This window comes from Emys orbicularis, chromosome 5, assembly GCF_028017835.1.
Source record: "Emys orbicularis isolate rEmyOrb1 chromosome 5, rEmyOrb1.hap1, whole genome shotgun sequence".
Classification (NCBI taxonomy): domain Eukaryota; kingdom Metazoa; phylum Chordata; order Testudines; family Emydidae; genus Emys; species Emys orbicularis.
The window spans coordinates 13,516,797-13,540,482 of record NC_088687.1 but is presented as its reverse complement, the minus strand read 5'-3'; the positions used below and the strand labels follow the sequence as shown (position 1 = coordinate 13,540,482).

Here is a 23,686-nt window from a genome sequence, read left to right as displayed (position 1 = left end):
AGTGGACCACAAGCTAAATATGAGTCAACAGTGTGATGCTGTTGCAAAAAAAGCAAACGTGATTCTGGGATGTATTAACAGGTGTGTTGTGAGCAAGACACGAGAAGTCATTCTTCCGCTCTACTCTGCTCTGGTTAGGCCTCAGCTGGAGTATTGTGTCCAGTTCTGGGCACCGCATTTCAAGAAAGATGTGGAGAAATTGGAGAGGGTCCAGAGAAGAGCAACAAGAATGATTAAAGGTCTTGAGAACGTGACCTATGAAGGAAGGCTGAAAGAATTGGGTTTGTTTAGTTTGGAAAAGAGAAGACTGAGAGGGGACATGATAGCAGTTTTCAGGTATCTAAAAGGGTGTCATAAGAAGGAGGGAGAAAACTTGTTCACCTTAGCCTCTAAGGATAGAACAAGAAGCAATGGGCTTAAACTGCAGCAAGGGAGGTCTAGGTTGGACATTAGGAAAAAGTTCCTAACTGTCAGGGTGGTTAAACACTGGAATAAATTGCCTAGGGAGGTTGTGGAATCTCCATCTCTGGAGATATTTAAGAGTAGGTTAGATAAATGTCTATCAGGGTTGGTCTAGACAGTATTTGGTCCTGCCATGTGGGCAGGAGACTGGACTCTATGACCTCTCGAGGTCCCTTCCAGTCCTAGAATCTATGAATCTATGATCCTAAGCACAAAATATGCATTTCCTGGTTTAAATGTCTTATTTCTTGTTAAAGGAAAGAAGAAACAACAAATATAAAGTCTCCGTGTGCGAGAGAGAACAGTGATTCACTAATACTCTGCACCTGAAGTGAAAAACAAAAGATCAACGGTCTCACAGCTGCCATTGCAAGCAGGTAGCAACTTCTCTTCATTGGAAGGTGCAGCTCACAGAAAACAGAATGACCACATCCCCTTTTAGATACATAGCTATATGCACCACAGTAGAAATATCCTGATGTTAAAGTCTCATGATATCTTATGATCTACAGTTGCTAGAAACAAAAGCCTCATCCCATTGGAAAAGGAGGATTCCTAGATTTCTAATGACTGAAATCTCCTTATTCTAGCTCCGAGGGGTGTGAATTACCAGATGGAAAGGCCCACATTTTTTTAAATGGCCATTAATTTTGGGTGCCCAATTTTAAACACAGCCCGTTGAGCGCCTGCAGAAGCCATGTCTGAACAGGAGGCCCAAGCTGTCTCAAATTGGACACCCAGAAATCACAGCACCCAAATTAGTGAAGGAAAGAAGGAATAACTTCCATGGTACATTGTATATTTTGAAACAAAAAGAAGCAGCTGTTTGTGGCTGCTCAGACGATGGGCTGCTATAATCAGTCCTGGCAAATATGAGTGGGCAGACTGCAGGTGCCAGATGTGGTATATATAATTGTTTGTACAGGTATTACAAGATTATAATACAACAGCAGTGCCTATTTTAATGGGAAATGGGCACACGGATCCCTTTAGGCAGCTTTCAGGCATATTATAATGTGCTCTTTTTTTAATCTTACAAGGTACAATTCAATATGAATGAGAGAGTGGATTCCAATTCTTCACTCAGTTGGCCTCACATGCAGAGTTTCAATGGCACATACAAGTATCCATACCCAGACCACAACATTTCCTATGTGGACTTCTACCTTCATCAGCCACTAGTGGCAGCCATCTTCATCGTCTCCTACCTCCTCATCTTCCTCCTGTGTATGCTTGGCAATGGAGTGGTTTGCTTCATTGTTCTGAGGAGCAAGCACATGCGCACAGTCACAAATCTCTTCATCTTGAATCTGGCTGTCAGTGACTTACTGGTGGGGATATTCTGCATGCCCACCACTCTCCTGGATAACATCATAGCAGGTAGGTAGAACCTGATGATATAAATGTTGGCGCGATCATGGAAATCTCCTACAGCGTTTGGTCCTCACTCGGGATGTGAAAATGCTTCAGACAAAATAAGAACCAACAAAAATCTTTGCCTAAGCCTGCCCTGGACTAGAGCCCTAAATATATATCAAGTTCAAGAACAAGCAGAGCCAGTTCTTTGGCCCCTGCTTTGGCTTCTGGGCATCATGAGAGCGGTTCAAAGGGCCAGGAAGCTGCAATCACAGCATAGGTGGTCTCACTACCCTTAGCAAGGGTGAACCCCACCCCCACAGTGGTAAAAAGTCAGCACAGCTAGCTCCTCACCGCCACTTCCAACTCCCCCTGGCATCAGGGATGTGTGGGGGGAGATGTGTGTTGGAGGCATGAGTTGCCATGCCCTGAGGCTACTCAGCTGTACAAAAGGGAGCCAGTCCAGTCCCTGGCTGCCAATCAAAAGCTAGTTTTGAATAATCTTTAATGGAATTGTACATCAGAGCACATTAAAATGTACCACATTTTCCTGAGTCAGCGGGAGGTTTTCTTTAACCCTATGACTTTTTATGGAATTATACATAGTAGCATATTAAAATGCAAATTAAAACTTAAATACCAAAATCAGAAGAAGCACACATCTAGATTTATCAAACTTTTAAAAAAACCTGTACACCATCTACTAGTTAGCCATATATGTTTTTTAATTTTCAACCAGGAATAAAGTTTCCTCTTTCTAATAAATCCCTCGAACAGCTGTCTGTAAAATCTGGTAGCAGCTGTCTTTCAAAACTGGTAGAGAACCCCTAGAGGTATCACAGGTTTAATCTCTATTCATATTCCATTTGCTCAAAGTAATACCTTTCTTATCTTTTTACATTTATTAGAAATTAGTACCTATTGGCTTAAACTGCATAAGAGGCCTTTTAATTTTAGTACATTTTAACCTAATTAATTGCATAGGATATAAAATACCCTATAGAAGCAGTTTATAAGTATGTATTTGTCACCTGTCATGGAAATTTATCATTTGTGAATTACAAAGAATGTATTAGTTTCAAGGACACAGCATAAAGAACCCTTGACCAGAGTTGTGTTAGACTAAAACAAGCATACAAACAAAAAACCCCAATATTTTTGACCAGTAGCTATTGACAAAAGAGCCTGTCTAGCACTTGTGTACCTATCAGAGAAATATTCATCTAGATTTATGTATCAAATTTTAAAAATCTATTTAATTTCAAATTATTTTAACACATATAATGGTATGCATAATACGTGAGCAGTGCAACATAATGGCACTCAAACCACATGGGATATAGAGACACAGTTTTGAATTTGTCTGGTTAAGACCATAGCCCATTGTATGGGTTGTATTACTTCTAAGACATTGAATAATAGGTGTTTTGTTTTTTAAAGATAAGACAAGACTTTGTGTTCCAAGTATCCTTTATTTTATGTTTTATCTAAGCTCCCACATGCATTCTGGATCTCAGAGCCTGCCGTCAATATTTGAAGAATGACTGCATAGACTTTGGTTTTATTGCTACTGATTTTCGTTTTCTGAACATATAAAATAAAAGGCATCTTTATTTTGTTTTTTGCCTAATCTTAGCCCATACACTAGTGTACAATGTTAAAATAGTAGAGGAATTTTTACCCTGATTACTGAGCTAACACCAACTTTGCTGCTATCGTTAAATGGAGATTTAAACTATAGTACCCACCAAAAGGAGCACACATCTACAGTTATCTAACATATCTAAATAAATTTTTCCACACCTTCCCTCTTACATGTTTATTTAAAACTAATAAAGAGTTCCTAATAGTATTACAAGCCCTGAGCCCCCCGCCCCCAAATATTCCTATATTTCTCCCACCGACTCATAAATGTTATGTATTTCTTCCCGTAACTTTGAATTATTGGAAATTAGCCCCTTTGGCTCAAACTATGCAAGAGGTCTGTTAATTTTGGTAGTTTTGCCTAATGGAAAACATAGCATTCAAAAAACAAGTGAAAACAAACAAACAAAACCTCTGGCAGACAGTTTACAATGCTGTATTTCTTTCTTATATTGGATGTAAGTTAAGCAATTTTAATTTCCAGGAGAATACAAACCCCTCATTCACAGAGGTGTATGATAGTAAAAAAGAGCCAGAAAAAAAAGCAGCAATCCATAATTTTATAATGGTTTGCAGCACAGAGATAAAAATGTTATTTGTTGTTCATTAGGCCTCTGATGAAACAGAAGGAAATGGAGAGGCTGGTACACAATGAACATCTCTTTTACCACCCTATTACCATCAGATATCAGGAAAAGAATGGTAGGGAAGTGTGGATGGGAGTTTGTGTGGATGACAGCTGTTGCAATTTTTATCTCTATACTTCAAACAGATAGAAAAGTATAGACTGTGAAAAAAATTTCATGCTCTTTTTTTACTATAATACATCTGGCTTTTTTGCCGCCCCGAGCAAAAAAAAAAAAAATCGGGGCGGCTAGAACGGCAAAGCAGGAAAACAAAAACAAAAACCTGCAGGGCGGCCAGAGCCAGGGTGCAGGGGGACTCCCTGCGCTGCAGACGTGCCCCAGCTAGCAGGGGTAGGGAGAGGGAGCGGGGGGAGAGAGAGAAGGTGGGTGGCCAGGGCTTCAGCGGGGCGCTTGCCACGCAGCCCCGACCACCGCGCCGCCTGCCGGGAGGGCTCCGCGCCGCTCCGGTCGGCGGGGAGGGAAGGATACGGGCTGCCCTGCCGGGCTTGCTACAGACCTGGCACCGGCTGGGGCAGACGGAGCGCGCTGCCCGCTCCCAGCAGGGCGCTCCCCTCCTCCGCGCCGCCACCCCCTACAGGGCAGCCGGATCGGCGGGAAAAAAAAAAAAGCGGCCGTGCCGCCCTAGGATTGGGCAGAATGCTGCCCCATAGAATCTGCCGCCCCAAGCACGAGCTTGCTCGGCTGGTGCCTGGAGCCGGCCCTGTCAAAGCAGGACCAATTCCCAACTAAATCATCCCAGCCAGGGCTTTGTCAAGCCTGACCTTAAAAACCTCTAAGGAAGGAGATTCCACCACCTCCCTAGGTAACCCATTCTAGTGCTTCACCACCCTCCTAGTGAAAAAGTTTTTCCTAATATCCAACCTAAACCTCCCCCACTGCAACTTGAGACCATTACTCCTTGTTCTGTCATCTGCTACCACTGAGAACAGTCTAGATCAGTGGTTCCCAAACTGGGATTCGTGAACCCCTGGGGGTTCACGAAATGTTACAGGGGGTTCTCGGGAAAAAATTCCCTAATGGCGGACAGAGCTGTCCCTAGGGACCCCAGGCAGCACGGGGCCAGCAGCCCGGAGCCCCTGGACTTCCAAGAGCTAAGCAGATCAAAGCAAGCATATCTATCACACTGAGGAGATTTAAACTTCAAGACTCCTTATAAGAAATGGAAAGGGAGTGGATATTTATTGCTGTTTTTTAAATTAAATAGGCAGCTAGTATTGTTTTAAAAATTATTATGAAGAACAAGTTTAAGCTTTGTTGAAATGTGCGTTGTTTGCCTGGACTGCTCAGGACCTGAATGCTTGTGTAGGAGGAACTCTTTGAGTTGGCTTCTTAAATACCTTTATGCTGTTTCACATCTGATACTCCTTGATGAAACATAGGAGCCTTGTCTTATAACAGTCTTATTCAAAGTGATACAAGCTACGAAAGTGAGATCTTGGAAGAGTTTTCATAATATAATAAAAATACTGTAATGATAAATAATAATAAATAGTGTGTAATAAGCATGTCATAAAAACAAATTTTATATTTCCAAGATCACTGCTTTTTATCATTTATACTCCGGTAAAGGAGAAAACCCCCTGGAAATATTCATTTTTAGGAGGGGGTTCGCGAGACTTGACATTTTAGTGAAAGGGGTTTGTGGGTTGTTAAAGTTTGGGAACCACTGGTCTAGATCCATCCTCTTTGGAACCCACCTTCAGGTAGTTGAAAGCAGCTATCAAATCCCCCCTCATTCTTCTCTTCTGCAGACTAAACAATCCCAGTTCCCTCAGCCTCTCCTCATAAGTCATGTACTCCAGCCCCCTAATCATTTTTGTTGCCCTCCACTGGACTCTTTCCAATTTTTCCACATCCTTCTTGTAGTGTGGGGCCCAAAACTGGACACAGTACTCCAGATGAGGCCTCACCAATGCCGAATAGAGGGGAATGATCACGTCCCTCGATCTGCTGGCAATGCCCCTACTTATACAGCCCAAAATGCCGTTAGCCTTCTTGGCAACAAGGGCAAACTGTTGACTCATATCCAGCTTCTCATCCACTGTAACCGGTAGGTCCTTTTCTGCAGAACTGCTGCCTAGCCATTCGGTCCCTAGTTTGTAGCAGTGCATGGGATTCTTCCGTCCTAAGTGCAGAACTCTGCACTTGTCCTTGTTGAACCTCATCAGATTTCTTTTGAAATGAGGGGGTTGTATGCTGAATCCTGGAAATAAAACTTCCTTCTCAATTCACAAATGATGAATGTTTAATCCAGGTATGACAGTCATGGAACTGCTATATATTAAGCTATGAATCATATTTAATAATGATATGAATATTGTAAGTGACCTAGTCAGTGAGGTAAACTTGCTGTATAATTATGAAAATTTGGAAAATCCATGCAATATATCTCATCACTTCCCCTTTTATTCTTCTGACCGTTTGCATTTATTTATTTAGATTTGAGCTAGTTGCATAAAAGCATATTTTCCTAAAAATATATATATTTAAAGATTCACATAAGGATACATTCAATAGAATATAAAAACTTTTTGTTTTCCAAAATGGTCGAATGGCAGTGAAAATGCACACAGGTCCAGAAATGATACCGAGGCATTCTGGAAATTTAGGAAAGGGCTGGCAGGACCTTCAGAGCCATGCAACCAGCTCATTGGATAAAAAGAGGGTGGGAAATGGGAGGGACATGCTGTCGAAAATGAGCTTTTGATTGGTGCATTATTGCAGTGTGGGACATGGACACCTGCCAACCAATACATTGTGATGAAAGGTATGGAGTTATTACTATGACTCTTTGCAATCAGTGTTGGGAATTAAACATGTTCAGAAGTGGTGAAGGAGGCAGTCTATGTTAGACGTACAGTCACACTCCATTAGCCCTACTCACACTCAGACATTTGTAAGGGGGCTTGAAGTAGTCTTTGCTGGTGGAATTTACATGCTGAGAAACCAGAAAGTGTAATTTAAAATAAGACATGGTCATCTTCAACACACATCTTCCTATATCTTGTTCTTATTGCTTTTCTTGCTACATTCCTCTTTTCTACCCCTTGGCACGTGTGTTTCCCCAGATTAGATGCCATTACTCTGTTAGATTCAGTAGACTCTGTTGGTCAAATTCAGAGATGACGTGTAAAGGGTAGTGTGTAAGTTGTTGGTAATCAGGAATGAGTTTAAGTGATTAACCAATTCTAATGAGTCTAAGTTGATACATACTGTGGGGGGCTAGGACAAGGTGAAAGTTATACCTCTGTAAGGTAAGGTCCCTGTTTTATATGGAATCATGTGAGACCATTGCAGCTATAGTGTCTATCTTCCTTTCCTCTCACATGATGCTGCTCTAACCGGTGCTCAAGCTAATGCTTCAGATGCATGTGTGCTGCTATCAGGGTCATCAGAAGAACATCTCTGTCCCCTTTTATTACCTTGTGGTGGGTCACTGTGCACCATCATTCACCTGCACTTGGACAGCATTATGCCTGGGGGGAGCACTTCAGCTCTGGGAGGGTTCTGGGAAGGATGCTCCTTTGCTGAGCCTTCAGCATTGTAGTGGAATGGAGGCAATTTACCTTTCTAGGGTTATTTCAATTTGTACCTTCCAGGCTGGCCCTTTGGGAGCATGGTCTGCAAAATGAGTGGGATGGTCCAGGGAATCTCCGTCTCAGCCTCTGTTTTCACTTTGGTTGCAATTGCAGTTGACAGGTAAGATGATGTAAAGCTCTGAAACCAATATTCATTAAAAAAACAAAAATATATTGCTCATCATCCCGGGATCCCCAGCATTTTTACAATTACCAATTCATCCTCATTACACCCTGATGAGATGGGGTGTATTGTGCCCATTTTCTGGATGGGCAGAATGAGGCACAGCTAGGTTAAAGTGTGGCCATCATCATTTCCCCCCCACTTAATTTCCATAAAGATGATAGAGGAGCAGGCACTGCAGGGGAACCCCCTTAGTGTGGCTTCAGCTATCCCACCTGCTGCTTGCAGAGCCGAGAACAATGGGTCTAAAATTCTGATCCTAGGGCCCTCTGATCTGCTGCTGAGAGAAGAGAAGCCTGTGAGTCCCCATCCCCCAACAGAGCAAGGAATTCACCCATCCCAGTCTGGGAAGAGTGCCCCGGAGGAGACTGGCAGATCCTGTGTCTGCTACTCTCCCTTCAGGTGGCAGATCAAAGAGCTGCTGGGACCAGAAGGGCCCCTCCCAGGTCTGTAGCAGCAGCAGGAGGGGTGGCAATTCCATGCTCAGGGTCTCAGGACTTAGTCCACTCGACTACTCTAAAGAGCTCCTCCTCCCTCCCAGCCTGTCCATCTTTTATGAAGGATGTGTGTCTTCTCCCATCCCCCAGCCAGGCTGCTCTGGGTCCCTCCTGGGGGTAGGGGAGGATGTTATAAATGCTCTTTCCCAGCCTCTACTTCTGCCCCTTCAATGCTGTGGGGAAGGTGCTTCTCCCTTGTTCCCCCCCCCAGAATACCACTGGGGGCAGGGGGATAGCCAGTTGCTCCGCCTCAGTCCCCTGCTGCCTCTCTCATCTCATTTTGGGAGCAGGGGTATGTCTCTCCCTTCCTGCCGCAGATTCCTAGCCACTTCCTTCTCCCTTCGACTCCACCCTTACCCTTTGAAGCAGCTGCAGGCTCTTCAGGCAGCATCCGCTGGCCCCACCCCTGTGGCGATGTAGAAGTCTGCCTAAGCATGAGTTTGGATTCAGTCGAGGGATGTTCAAAATTAGCATAAAATACATGTTTTTTCAACGAAAGATTGGTCATTTGCTGAGTCTGACCCTTTTTTAATGGCAAGTGATGTCAGTGAGTAGGACCACATTTGATGTGACTGTCCCGTGTCATACAACAGAGACGAGGCCGAGCTGTGTATACAGCGCTGCATCTGGGGGCCTGGCCCAATGCTCTGTCCAATAGACCAAACCCCCCAGGCTGTGCCCCTCCTTCCTAAGCTGTGTAGCATGGTAGAAAACTCCTTGTTCCGCGAGTACGGTAGGCCCAGCGAGAGAGGCTGTTTTGCAGTGGAAGTAAATGTTTATGAATCAGCCATTCCAAAACTGTGGTCCATGTGCTACCCATGCATACTTCGCTGGTGGCCGGCAGAACTGATTGGTCACATGGTGCTGGCTCCTCCTCCTTATGTCCAGCTGCTAAGTGACATTGAGACACCTAAAACTACATGAAATACTTTCCTAATGCCACCTTTCCACGTCAGCAGCTATTGCCGTTGCCACAGGGATGTTATTCAATTGTCTTTGGGCAGGGAGGTGGCCCAGCCAATTGTGAATGGGAAAGGAACGGTCTATAAGGCAATTTCTGACATATGGACCACATTGTCAAGTTTGAGGACCCCCGTTACAAATCATGGGCCAGATCTTCAGCTGGTGTAAAATGCAAAACTCCACTGACGTCAGTACATTGATTTACACCAGCTGAGGCCCTCACTGCACATACGTATTTCTTAGGTTTAAAATAAATGATTGAACTGGGTTTTATTGACATTGATTATGTGGCTTTTAGATTTATTCTCTGGCATTCTGTTCACTACAGGTTCCGATGCATTGTTTACCCATTTAAGCAGAAGCTCACCATATCAACTGCGGTTGTCATTCTAGTAGTCATCTGGGTTCTGGCTATCGCCATCATGTGTCCGTCTGCAGTCATGTTGCAGGTACAAGAGGAAAAGTATTTCAGGGTGATCCTTGGCTATAGCAATCAAACCAGCCCGATATATTGGTGCCGGGAGGACTGGCCCAATCAGGAAATGAGAAAGATCTATACAACGGTGCTGTTTACCAACATCTACCTGGCCCCCCTTTCACTCATCGTCATTATGTATGCTAGGATAGGGATCGCGCTCTTCAACAAAGCAGCACCTGTAGGGGGAAAACAGAGCCAGGAGCAGCGCCACTCCGTGTCCAAGAAGAAGCAGAAGGTGATCAAAATGCTCATCATTGTGGCTTCACTTTTCATCCTGTCCTGGCTCCCCTTGTGGACTTTGATGATGCTCTCAGACTATGCCAATCTGACGGAGGTCCAGCTGCAGATCATCAACATTTACATCTACCCCTTCGCTCACTGGCTGGCCTTTTTCAACAGCAGCATCAACCCGATCATCTATGGCTTCTTCAACGAGAACTTTCGCCGAGGCTTCCAGGCAGCCTTTAAGCTTCAGCTCTGCTCCGGGGAAATGATGCGCAGGGAGTTCTACTCCCAGCGGGGCCAAAGCAATGCCATATTACCGGCAACCACCCACCAGCTGCTGGAGGACCAACCTTCTCAAAATGCCAAAGATGAGGAGAAACCAATTCAGAGAGGGAACTGGATGAACAACCAGCAGGACTTGATGATGGAAGACCTAGAAAAGGCAACCAACAACAATGGAGTAAAATGAAATTTGCTATGAACTGGTTTATTCCTTGGCAGAGTCTGATGTGGTGTGAGGTTCACACGATTTAATCCCTCGCTGGCAAAAAGAAAACAAAACAAAACACATCTTAAGATGTTACTATTGTAAAGTATGTATAACTTGTAGAATAGCTGGTTGCTTGGACTAGATATGAGGCCTAATTCTGCCCCCCTTTATACCAATGTAAATCAGGAACAACTCCATTGAAGTCAGTGGCATTACAGAGGCATAAACATGGTATAAGTGAGAGCAGAATGAAGACCACTGATTTAAATGGAGATGCTCCTGATTTACATTTGGTGTACTGGGGAGCAGAATCATGCCTGTATTGGTTTAGTTTTACACTGTTCTCAGAATAGGTGAAACAGGGTTGCATAAAGTTTTGTTAGAGAAATGTTACAGCATGTAATGCTATTGCTATTAATCCATACAACAGTTTTGTCAGAGTAGAATCTGAAGAAGTTATTGATTTATTTAATATCCACTTAGATGTTGGGGTTTGGACTGGGTGCGAATCATGGAATGATTCTGCTGGAACATTTTCATTATTTTTTCATTAGCCAATTTTGGACACAATCAAAATTTTATTTTGCAGATTAGGATGGTGGTTTATGAGACTAATGAAAAATCCTCCACTTTTAATTGAACAGTGTCCATTTTACAAAGTCAAGATAATCCAACAAACCCTCATTTTTACAAGTTAGCTGTTAAATTCACTTCATTTATTAATAGCCCCTCCCAGTATCACTGTTTTATATTTATTGCTCAAGCATAATAGCGGGTTCCTGAAATCATTCATTCTGCTATGTTACCATTACCATTAACTCAAATGTTAGAGATTTGCTTAATAGACCAGCATTAATGTTTTAATACCTCTGAATATAGAATATTGTGCCACCCAGCTTCCAGGCAAATGTATAATTTGTATTCACAGTGCTTCTGGCCTGGAGATATTGTATGCTGACTGTTTTTTTTAATATATCTGCCTGTTTGAACTGGTGTGAGGTGTGCAGCTTCTATGGCTTCTTATTTGTTCCCCTTTCTGGCTGATTCTTTAGTTAATTTTGTGATTGAACTGTCATTCGGTTTATCTGTCTCTCAGTCTGAGAAATAAAAAGGATTAAGGATGTGAGAAATAAAAGAAAAGCTGCTTTTATGCTGCAGTTTTGGTGGGTTCTCAGAATCTTGTTCTTATATTTTTTCAAATCTTTGATAAAGAAATATCTTGCCAAAATATCGTGTCCAGCGTCTAAGTTGCACATTTTGATGGTAGCTATTCTAGATACCATGACATCATTGCTCCACCAAGAGACAGTAACAGGAGTATTTTAAGGTTCCGATCCTCCAATCAGATCCGCAGGGGCAGAGACTTGCACCCCCCACACAGAGCTTCACTGAAATCAAAGCACAAACGTTTCTGAAGTCACTGGGGTTCCACATGGATGCAAGGCTCCATCCACACAGAGCTGGGGCTTCACAAGGCGGATATGATGAAGGCCTATGGAATAATATAGAATATCCACCTGTCAATGCAGAATTGTTCCCAACAGTTAGTCCAGGCTGGAATATTCATCACAATACAGTTATTTTGGGATGAAACTTCACTGTTTTTAGTTCATGAAACCTCCACACAGCTTACAGGAATCAAAACATTTCAACTAAATTTCACATGAAACATTTTTCCACAATGTTTTTTGGTTAAAATGAAACAGCAGTTGGGGATTTTGAAGAAAAAGCAACAACAGCTCTAATTTTGCAGGTAAGATTTCATGAGGCATTATTACTAAGGCTAGGATTTTCAAAGGAGCCAATAGGATTTGAATGCCTGACACCCTTAGTTTCCTTTGAAAACCACAGCATAATGGCTTGACTGAAATCCAGCTATTAAGGCCCAGATCCTCACATTTACTTAGCCATTTATTGATTTCAGTGGAATGTAGGTGCATAAATACCTCTGAGGATCTAGTCTTATGAGTATACTGCATTCCTTCGGCCCACTACTCTTTCCTTCACTCACTGCACTTGTAAAAAATGGGCTTAGGGTTGCCTGGCATGGTTTGTTCTTCATGGATTCCTGAGGCTTATTCCTTTATACTCTACAGGCCAAATTATGGCTGGCTTGGTGTGAGCTGTTTATTGCTTGTGGACTGGTTCACATTCTCTGAGTTGCCGGTGAACAAAGGTGTGACATGTGTGTTAGGAATACAGCTATTTCAGGTGAGAAATACCCTGAGCTTCATCAGTTTCTCACCCTGTTTTGTATTTATTATACCTGAGAATGTCCAAATCATTCAATGTATGTCCAAAAAGAAAGAGAGCGCGCTTGTTGTACAGCAGTATTATTATTTACTGGCAGTGAGGCTGAGAGGCAGATGACATTACCAAAGGGAGATAAAACCTCTGTGCTCTTCAAAAGTATGATCAAATTAATGTGCCCAGTTTAATGGTATAAACCTTTCAGGCCTACATGAGTTACTCCTGCTACAATTTGATACAAGAGTGACATTCAATAAACTAATAGTTGAGATGGAATTGCAGTGGCTTTTTTCTGCCTAAGATGTTTTTGCCACAAGGTGCTCCTTCTTGAGTAAGGTGGTGATTCGGCAAAGCATTTAAGTACATGGTGAATTTTAAGTATGTACTTAAGTCCATCCCAGTTTTCAGCAAAGCACTTAAGTGTGTGTTTAACTGAAGTCTAATTGAAGTCAATGGGACGTGCTTTACTGAAACAGGGCCTAAAAAACAGATGCTGACTGCTGCTAGTGGTTCAGAAGGTTTACCCTTCATTAAAGGACATGGTTCACAAAGTACATAGCGTCTACTGCTTTGACTTAACTAAAAAGTAGAGCTCTACAGAGAAAGGAAGTTCTGTTTTGTGAGGGATTTTTATATTTCAAAATCTGGCTTTGTTTTGAATTGGAACAAAACCTGAAAATGTAGAAATTCTGCACAAAGGAATACTTTCCCCCCAAATGTGTGATGGGGTGTCCACCCCACACAGGTGCTGAACAGGCAAAATAGTCCAATTAACCCCGCGACAGGCTGTACCTGGAGGGAAGCCAAGGACTGACAAGGCCTAATGTTTGATGAAGCCCAGCCATGGGAGGAGCTGGGATAGGCCTATAAAGAGAGGAAGAGTTGTGCTCTCATATCCTACAGACTCACTTGTCTACAGAGCCAGGATGAAGTAAGAGGGCACAGTTCAAATGGTCTCTTCCAACCCTAATATTCTATGATTCTGTGAGGAGAATAAGCCTTGGGATCCTGCCTTGGACTATAGACTCTGGCAAGAATCTGAACTGGGGTGAAGTATCCACATGGAGCAAAGGAAGCGCCAATGGTAACCCATGATAGAGTCAGAAGATAGGGAAGAAAGGTAGGAACGAGTGCAGGGAACCAGCAGCAAGGCCAGAGACTGAGCAGACTGTGGCTACTGGGCATAGGGTCTCTGGGCTGGAATCTGGAGTAGTGGGCAGGCCAGGGTTCCCCTCATGGCCACAAGGAAAGTGGCACAGACTGGGCAGTCTATCAGAAGCCTGCCTGAGACAGTTTGTCCAGTGTGCCTTTGTTACCGCACAAGAAGAGGACAATAGTGACCAGGTCGGTGGACTGAGTTATGAAGAGAGAGCAACTGACTCCAAAAAGAGAGAGAGAGACAGACAGACAGACAGACACACACACACATATATATCATGGTGAGCAACCAAAGGAGGGGGCATCAGACCAGCTGAGAAATATTCCGCAGATGAACCTCAAGGAAACATCTCCACAATGAGTAGTTAACCCATCACAGAATGATTAAAACATTTAATTTCAACCCAATCCAACTTTTAAAAATTGTACATAACACAAAATTTTAAAAATTGAAACAGGAAGCCGTTTCAAATGAAAAATCAAAACATTTAATTCCAAAGATGTGTTGCTGTAACTTTTTTTATGTTTGTTTTTCTTGTAAATGAAATTTTGGCAAAATCAACATGCTTTTGTGAAGTACTTCGATTGCAATGGAGTTCCATTTTCAGACCAGCTCCACTAAAAAGGAATATTCCCATCCCCAAATCATCACACATCTGGCCTGTTTTACTGCTGATAATCCATGGCACAGTTAATTACATCACATTCTGATTTTTTTTTTTTTTTTTGGCAATTCAGGTAACAGTGAATTAGCATGCTTGGTTACATAATTAATATCAAGCAGTCTGAATTAATTGCAATATAGACCTTAGTTCATCTTCAATAGATACTGAATGTACTGAGCATAAAAATCAGGTACTTCATGGATTTACATGTTATCAAAGGATGAGTGGATACGTGCACATCTTAACTCCAATAAGCATCTGTTTTGAGATGGTCCTGAATTTTGATGCTTATTTAAAGACCCTTTCTAGGGGCCAATCTTCCTTTCATTGAAGTCAACAGAAGTTTTACCACTGACTTCAGTAAAAGCATTATCAGGTCCGAGATGTCTAATATATTAAGGTCAAGATTCTCAGAAGTTAGTGCTTAAAATTAGGTGGCTTAATCCATATTAAGTATCTAAGTAGGTGGCCTGTTTTTCCAAAGAGCTGAGCACCTTGCAGCTCCAAATGCTCCCACCTCAAAGTTCTGACTGTTCAGGTATATGGATTTGGTTTAGGTTTATCTCTGGTATTTAATAGCTGATAATTCAATGTCAAGTGGATTGTCATGTTCCTCATTCATACCATATGCTCCTTTTTGTTATCAAACATGTATTGGGAGTTAATTTGACATAATTCCTTGCTTTAACTGTTCTCTGAGGTTTAGATTAAGAGTTTCTCGTTAACTAATGAGTTACAAGCCCATAAATAAGAGGACTTCTCACCTCAAAGTATAAAAATCTAGCTGTCATTTAATCGCTGAGAATTTATAGTAAGTGATAAATGTTTAATTACAGTATTAATGTCTTGCATTTGCTAATGAGTTAACAAGCGGAATTAGAAACACTACATTTCAAGTTTCATTGGTTCGGTACCTCTGCAAATCGTATTCTCTCAAACATTTATAATAGCTGAGCAGCACGTATTCGCTGTCAATATTCACATAAACCATGATAATTTATCTTCTAGCATCTGACTGTAGCTAGAGAACATCTCTCCCCCCCCTTCCCATTGTTGTTGAAGTGATGTCTCCAATGTTCACGTTAGGGAGCTGCAGGGAGCGTTTGGCATTGCTGAAAAATTTAGGCTCCAGTGCTGTGAACGCTTTGCTGTGAGTAGAACCTTCCACCCCCAAAGAGCCTCCCTGCAGGCTTTGTCCTCCGGCATGGAGAAGTCTGAGGATCAGAGCTTTGTTCAACACCTAACTACAGGTTTCAGTGACTTACTTCAGGCACCTGAATTTGAAAATTTGTCCCAGTATATTTCTATTTGCCTTGTGTAACTATTTTTTTTTAAAAACCCACCTGTAGCCATTTTAAAGGTAGGCACTGAACTCTAACTACCTGAGCTATTCAAAGGAATGACATGGTTATTGATTTTTATTATGATTATTACTTCATAATTTTTATGTTTCATTTCACTTTACTGTTGCATGCAGTGACGTCGGTTTGACAGAGTGGAATAGCTGAGCTATTGGCTTATTGCCAAAATTGGTACTACTATAAAGCTTCTAGAAAGTCATATTACCCTCCTATGCACCTTTGAAAAGAAAGTGGATTTAGGATGGAAGATAAAATACAGGAGTTCAATAGCATCCCCCAATAGATAAACTTTCCTATTTTTTTTTCTTTTTTGGCAGAGTATAGCCACAAATAAACACAGAACTTTACAAAACACAGAGCAAGGCATGCATCCTGCAGCAAAAAGCTTATTGACGGACAGAGACAAGCCAAAGGCGAGACAAGACTACAATATAAGTGAAGGAGCGTGTGAAGAAGTTATTGGTGAGGATAATAAGGGATGAAGGATTTCTGGAAGACATGGTTTATAAAGAGAGATGGTGCTTAGCAGACAATAAAACAGAAACTGTTCCAAGTGCAGGAAGCTCCATTACTTGAGGTACAAAGCAGACCACAATCTGTGTGTGTGTGTGTGTTCGTTCGTCATTTACTGGCCCACAGGGATGATAAGAGATTTACTACCAACTCAGTTATCATAGGTCTGGTCTCAGCTCTCCGGGTGGGGGAGTGTGACTTGCTGCATAGCTGCGTGCATGGGAGTATTAGAGGACAGGGAGCAAGAAGACAACATATGAGATAGCAATCTAGATTACAGTGTCAAGAGACTGTTGCTGAGGAAAAGGGAGGGAGGATTTCTGGAAGAAATCCAGGGCCCTGAAGTTGAGAACAAGGAACCTGGATCTAATGAGGGGAAAGCCAGAAAGCCACAGAAGGAGTGATGCAGTCAAAATGGCAGGCACAGATGCCTTTACCAGTGGTGTTTTAGACTGTCCAAAGGGGTGGAGAAGTTGCGAGCCAGGAGACGAGTCATTTAAGGAAATCAAGGGGATTCTGAAAATGAAATCACAGACAGGGGTGTGGGGGGCGGGGGGGAGACATGCATTAACCTCAGGAACTCTGCAGCCTGAAGTAATGCATCTGTAACTTGTCGTGTTTCGGGGGCGGGGATGCGGGGGGAGGGGAGAGATAGATCTAATTTTTTCTCAGACCTCTTCAATATTTATATGAAGAATTGCTGTAGGGAAGACATTTAACACTCATTTTGATTAAAACTCCCTTGACGAGACTGAACAACAAACCATTTCGGTTGTTAGAAGAAATCTGCACCGAACAGCTGCTGGAGATTTGGTAAGCCTCTGGAGAAAAATGTTACTTTCTGTTCAGAATTTCATGACACTTCACCCAGACTAGACAGGACATTATCACAACAAAATAAACTGCATTTAGAAACAGAATTCCATCAAAACAGGGCCCTGCAGAGATCTGCTGTGGTGCACTCCACTAGCTGGTGCCGCAGCCAAAGTAAATCTGAACAAAGATGATGATGATGAGAGGGAGGCAAGGAAGGAGATCAATTTTACAGCATCCTGGTCCTTCTATGGGCATGGAGTGGGAATTGTCCTTTTAACAGAAAGTCCCTGATCCTGCAAACTCTTAAGCATGTGCGTAAGTTTACTCACATGAGTCATCCCATAGCTTCCAATGGCTAAGTGACCAAAATTAAATATGTGCCTGAGTGTTTGGGGCCTTAATGTCTTTCCCACAGACTTTAATTTTTTTTTTTTTGTATGACACAGACAACTCAAAGGCAAAACAAGACCTACGATCAAATACTCCCACTCACTGCCCTCACAGGGCACGTGACCCGGGCGCCTCTGCACATGCAGCCTCGGGGAGGGGGCAGCAAGGGCTAGAGAGTGCAGTGGGACCAAGCAGCTGACCTGCAGGGAGGGGGAGCAGCAGGGCTCCCGGCTCAACAGCCTGGGGGAAAGATGAACCCCAACGTCCCAGTGGCTGTCAGCTACTTCCTGCCTGTCAGCTTTGCTCCCTGCTCCAGGCAAGCTCTGCAGAGCAGCGAGGAGGAGCCGGAGCAGGAAGGGTGAGCGCGCTCCGCCAGGCAGTAATGGCACTTCCGGCAGCTCGGCTGGCTGCCTGCAGCACTGCTCCTCTGCCGCCGGGAACTCTGGGATACATCTGGAGGACTTCCAGAACCCGAGTCAAGCCGGGGCCGCATGCACACAGGAAAGCAATAGGGCTCGAACCCTCGGTCCCAACTTTTAACAGAGGCTTGGACCCACCAGCCCTGCAGGGCCCTGGGAGTCTGGGACCAAGCCCTAGATTAGCACAATTGGTGTATGGAACGCAAGGGGGTTTAGGCTTGAGCCCAGGCTCATGGCTGTGTACGCATATCCTTAGAGAATCTGGCCTTAGGAGCCTGGACCATTGACTTTTATTAAGACTTAGATAGGTTCCCAAGTGCCTAAATCACATTTGAAAATGGAACCTAGACTTCTAAATCATTTGGGCACTTTCGAAAAATTTACTTCATCTCCTATTATGTGTATGTATAACCTAGCACAATGGGGCCTTTAGCCCAGCTGGGACCTCAGGCATTACTGGAATCCAACTAATAACAAATAAATAGCAACAAAAAAATTACCCTCTACACTTGCTTCTCTTTGACAGGGGAGGAAGAGAGGGAGAAAAATGCCATTTTTTAAATACTGGGAAATGCCAGATATAATGGTGATGAGAGCCATATGAGTACCTGTATAGATAAAGAAATAATAGTGATACTTGCAGTATATTATTCAAAGATGCCTCTGTGTGTTATAAAGCATTTTAGACAAGGTATGGTCCCTGGAAAAGATGGGAGATATAGATAGAACTCAAAATTGTGGAAGCCTGTTTCTCTGTAGCTAGCAGCTGTTTCCTTTAATACATGCCTCCTGATTAAGAGAGACTGACATCTTTTCATCCAAATCCTAGCTAGAGTCAAAATAAAATGAAAACCAATATCTTCAAAGATCCAGTGCAGAATACTATTTCAACAAGTTATCAGTTTAAAAAAGAATGGTATTAAAATGAATGGTCTCAACATGTCTAGAACAAAATTCAAACAAGTAAAACGCGTACTTCAGGTTGTGTTTACAGTTCTTCATCTCGCCACCACTGCAAATTGCAATGCATTCATTGCCTGGCAAAACTGATAACTACGCACCTTTGTCATCATAGACAGCAGCAAAATGGTCACCAGTGATTCATGATGCCTTGAACTTTTCTGTCAGCACCCAGGAGATACGAAATTGCAAAGAAAAGCATCAATGTCAGAAAAATCAAATACACAAGGCTAATTTCCATGTATAAATGTAACACATAGCCAGCATGTTCAATGTTCAAGCAGAGAGCTGTTTCTGTTACAGCACCCCCCAGGGAAGCCCCTGCCTTGCTAGATGATAATACGGCCATTAACATTTAGAAAATGACTAAACTCTATTAAAAAGACATGTTGCATTTCTAAATAGCTTGTCTGTGTGTGGCATGACAGTTTTTTGTAGCATTAATATAGTTTCAAAGTAAGAATGAATCCACTCCTCCATACAGCATGGAAAATAATGTTATGAGTACAGTAATAATGACAAAGACCCTTCCACCTCAGGCTGTGATCCTATCCCCTATAAATGAAGATGGATTGAGTAGGTTCTCTACTTGGATGGGAGACCTTCAAGGAAGTTACAAGTTGTGCTGTAGGATGACACTAGGGATTTTGTAAGTGGCGTTTTCCCCTTTGTAGAAAGTACAGCGCCAACATTCCAGCGTGGCGTTAGGAGACACTGTTGCTAGAGTTTAGAACTGAGCTGCTGGAAAGACGTCTGACTTTCAAATGAAATGTAAAAACCAGAAGGCTCTGAACAGTCATCGGCCAAGTCTACCTGGGGAGGTTGCATTGGATTGGTTTGTTAGCTCTAAATGCAGTGATTTAATGATATCAAACTGAAGTGCATCCACATGACTTTGTTATGACAGATTTAGATACTTTCCTTGTTGGCCATTGCATCTGCACAGCTCTGTGCTTGCTTGAATTAACCACCACTCATCATTCTGGGGAGCTATCCCACAGCGCAATGCTCCGCCGCTCAGCTCTATGCACTAAGATTTTTCTCCTGGTGCATTGTGGGATGCCTATCAGAAATGACAGGAATTCTGGGAGTGGGGATCAAACTAAAACTCCCATGATTCCTCTCCTGGCATACATCAACTTGGCCAATTTTTGAACTGCTGTCAGGGAGCATGGGGGACATTCTGACCATGGCAGCCATTAATACAGACGGGATGGCAAGCCTGCATTTGCAGTTGGGCAGGTGGATGGAATTGGCTCTATGGTTTCACAGAACTGTTGATACCATAGTGATACAGCTAAGGGAAGAACGCTCCCTTCTGATTCTTTGAGACTGCTCCAGGAAACCATCCCTCCACAAGTCTGCCTTTGTGGCCCTCGGCTGGGATGAATTCACTCGTTCCTGGAACTGATCCTCTCTTGACTTGTTCTGTTTGTTTGAAGTGGAGTTTTGTCAGCCTCTCTACGAGTGATAACTCCAACATCACCTGAGGTGTGGCATTGCCAGTGCTCATGGAAATCAGAAAAAGCAGAAGTACTTATTGTTCCATTCCTAGTCTCCATGCCAACAATGATAAAAATGTATCTTTTCCTATAAATTTGAAATACCGTTCCCATCTTCTCTTCCCACTCTTGGGTTTGCTTCAAGAGGGTAAGACAATCTCCAAATCACCTCCCCATAATACAGGCCCCCGTAGCAAAGGCTGGGTGTTTGAGTGGCCATATTGGTTTCAGGTGCGGGGGGAGCAGCAGTCAGCAGGTTAGTAATTGCATGTGCAACTTGGCAGGCTGTTCGTACACTGGAGGATGTTACCCTGAGGGAACATAAAAGGCAATGGGCAAACCATGAAGATATGCACCATTTACCAGAACGGTGTGCCCACCCCCTAGTTGGTGCAGGAAGGGAAAGGAAACACTAGCTATATGGACAGCCCTAGAGAGCTACTTTGCCTTGCAATGTGCATGCCAAAACAGAGCACCATCTTTGCCTTATGTTCTCTTTTATGACGCCTACAGTTCAGCATAAAATGTGCTGCAAAATTAATAGAATGCTGCAGTAGTTGTTCTCATCCCAAATGCCTTATAGTGCCTCAAACTCTGTCTTTTGAAATGTCTCTGTAGCATGATTTGGGCCATTTACCTCATGAAATCTCAGCTTTGCTAAACGCCGAGTGCATTAATGAAACTGAGCCAATGTAACTTTACTATTGCTTTTCTCTTTCTGTAGGTGCTGCTACTATAAACATGCTTGGCATGCAATGAGTTTGATTTTGTTACCCCCATGGTGCTGATACCTTGAGCAGCCAGAGGAGGAGGAGTGGGTGAGGTAGGCTGTGTGGTGGGAGGATGGGGGTGGGGGGAGCGGGACAGCAAGCAGATCAGGAAGGGAGTTATGGGGGCAGCAAGTGTGGGCGATGGTTGTGGATACTGCAGGGAAATAACTTTAAAGTATTAAGTGTCTGGTGAGAACACTATTTTCAGCATGCTGGAAGTGGGGGAAGAGGGTTAAAATGCCAAGCAGGCAGAATGAGATGCCTAGCTCTGTCCAAAATGGCAGCACTGGGAAATTCATTGAAAGCCCCATCTGCACTTGCTTTATAATACAGGACATAAAATTAACTGGTACAGCTCCCATTCTCTGCATTGTCATGCTGGGTCCTGACACAGCAATCCAGCACGGCAGTTTCAGTGTGCATGTCTACATGGAGTTCTTGTGTAATCTCCAAATTTGGGGGTCATATCGTTCTTGGCAGCCCTGATAAATCTCCTGCTGATTGGACCCCATGGCATCAAGGGAGTTTTGGTGGGTTTTTGGATGCTGGCCATGCTGTCTGGGGTGCTTGGTAGGTAACTATCTAGCACAGCATTTTCAGGTTCAGTGGTAGCATTGCTCGCAGTACAGTTCCTCATAGCATGGACAGGCAGTGGGAGCATTACCGGAGCTCCTGTCCTCAGGTACTTCCGCCAGAGCTCCTTTGCTTTGACTCGGCGTGGAGACTAGCTCTGGGAGTGCCCCCTTGCCTTCATTTACTCTGACAATGCCCTGTAGATGTCTGCATAGTGGTGACTCTTCTCCAGATAAGACCAAACATAGAATCATAGAATATGGAAGGGACCTCAGGAGGTCATCTAGTCCAACCTCCTACTCAAAGCAGGACCAATCCCCAACTAAATCATCCCATCCAGGGCTTTGTCAAGCCTGACCTTAAAAACCTCTAAGGAAGGAGATTCCACCACCTCCCTAGGTAACCCATTCCAGTGCTTCACCACCCTCCTAGTGAAAAAGTTTTTCCTAATATCCAACCTAAACCTCCCCCACTGCAACTTGAGACCATTACTCCTTGTTCTGTCATCTGCTACCACTGAGACCAGTCTAGATCCATCCTCTTTGGAACCCCCTTTCAGGTAGTTGAAAGCAGCTATCAAATCCCCCCTCATTCTTCTCTTCTGCAGACTAAACAATCCCAGTTCCCTCAGCCTCTCCTCATAAGTCATGTGCTCCAGCCCCCTAATCATTTTTGTTGCCCTCCGCTGGACTCTTTCCAATTTTTCCACATCCTTCTTGTAGTGTGGGGCCCAAAACTGGACACAGTACTCCAGATGAGGCCTCACCAATGTCGAATAGAGGGGAACGATCACGTCCCTCGATCTGCTGGCAATGCCCCTACTTATACAGCCCAAAATGCCATTAGCCTTCTTGGCAACAAGGACACACTGTTGACACATATCTAGCTTCTTGTCCACCGTCACCCCTAGGTCCTTTTCTGCAGAACATGCCGCTCTCCACAGAGGACAATCAAGTCCTACCTCGGAAGGGGTCCACATGGAAGCACGGGTGGGTGGGGACATGGCTGCTATGATGGATATGTGAACTTACTACTGCCTGGTATTGAAAAGGGGCACTCATAGCTGCATGCCAGCATTTAAACAGAGAGGTGACAATGGGTCGAGATGACCTTTGAGCAATGCAGGGCACGCAGATACCAAGACAGGTCATCCCAGGTGGGAAGCAATACACTGTTCAAGAGCAGTTGGAGGACTGGCAGAAGCAGAACAGTTAGGAATGTATCCACATGAACCTTAAAGCGAACAAACTCCCTGTGAAGTGGAGTTACTTCCATGCCAGAGAGGTTTACTTACTGGGACCTACAACACCAACTAATTTGCTTTAATAAATGGTTGTATGTGGCTGTAAGGTATTTTAAGACAAACTAACCAAAGGTATTCTGATGTAACATCTCTGTACAGACAAGCCCTCAGAGTAACTAAAGATCCTCTTGCACTTTCCATGAGAGGTAGGGCTGGATCCATTGCTCAGTGAAGCCAATGGAAAGATGAGACTTATTTCTTCTTCCACAAGATGTCCCACTGGGACAACTCACATGAGAAAGGGTTCTACAGTTTGGAGGCAAGGGCTTACCCAAACACTACTGCAGTTAAAGGAAAGACTCTCATTGACCTTAATGTGCTTTTTCATCAACACCTAAATGTCCGATTACAAAGTGTGACAAATCAAGCCTGAAGCTCTCGTTTCTAATTTTCATACTGTTTTGAAAGCTTTCTTCAGATACTCCGGCTCTCCTCGTCACATTCTGAAGGCTGTGTAGGGGAGGGTGTTCTTCTCTTTTACC

General features: G+C 43.4%; 1 protein-coding gene across 1 annotated transcript; it reads left to right on the top strand.

Moving 5' to 3' along the window:
• Positions 1 to 1,511: 1,511 nt before the first annotated feature.
• On the top strand, positions 1,512 to 10,503 carry NPFFR2 (neuropeptide FF receptor 2). The gene is made up of 3 exons (XM_065405450.1): positions 1,512 to 1,842; positions 7,709 to 7,808; positions 9,660 to 10,503. The coding sequence occupies exons 1-3, from the start codon at positions 1,515 to 1,517 to the stop codon at positions 10,501 to 10,503; spliced, it is 1,272 nt and encodes a 423-aa protein (XP_065261522.1). The 5' UTR covers positions 1,512 to 1,514.
• Positions 10,504 to 23,686: the final 13,183 nt, after the last annotated feature.

Coding starts and splice junctions, on each gene's coding strand:
- NPFFR2 (XM_065405450.1), top strand. CDS start 1,515: ATGAATGAGAGAGTGGATTCCAATTCTTCACTCAGTTGGCCTCACATG. Junction 1,843..7,708: donor CCTGGATAACATCATAGCAG/GTAGGTAGAACC, acceptor TGTACCTTCCAG/GCTGGCCCTTTGGGAGCATG. Junction 7,809..9,659: donor GTTGCAATTGCAGTTGACAG/GTAAGATGATGT, acceptor TGTTCACTACAG/GTTCCGATGCATTGTTTACC.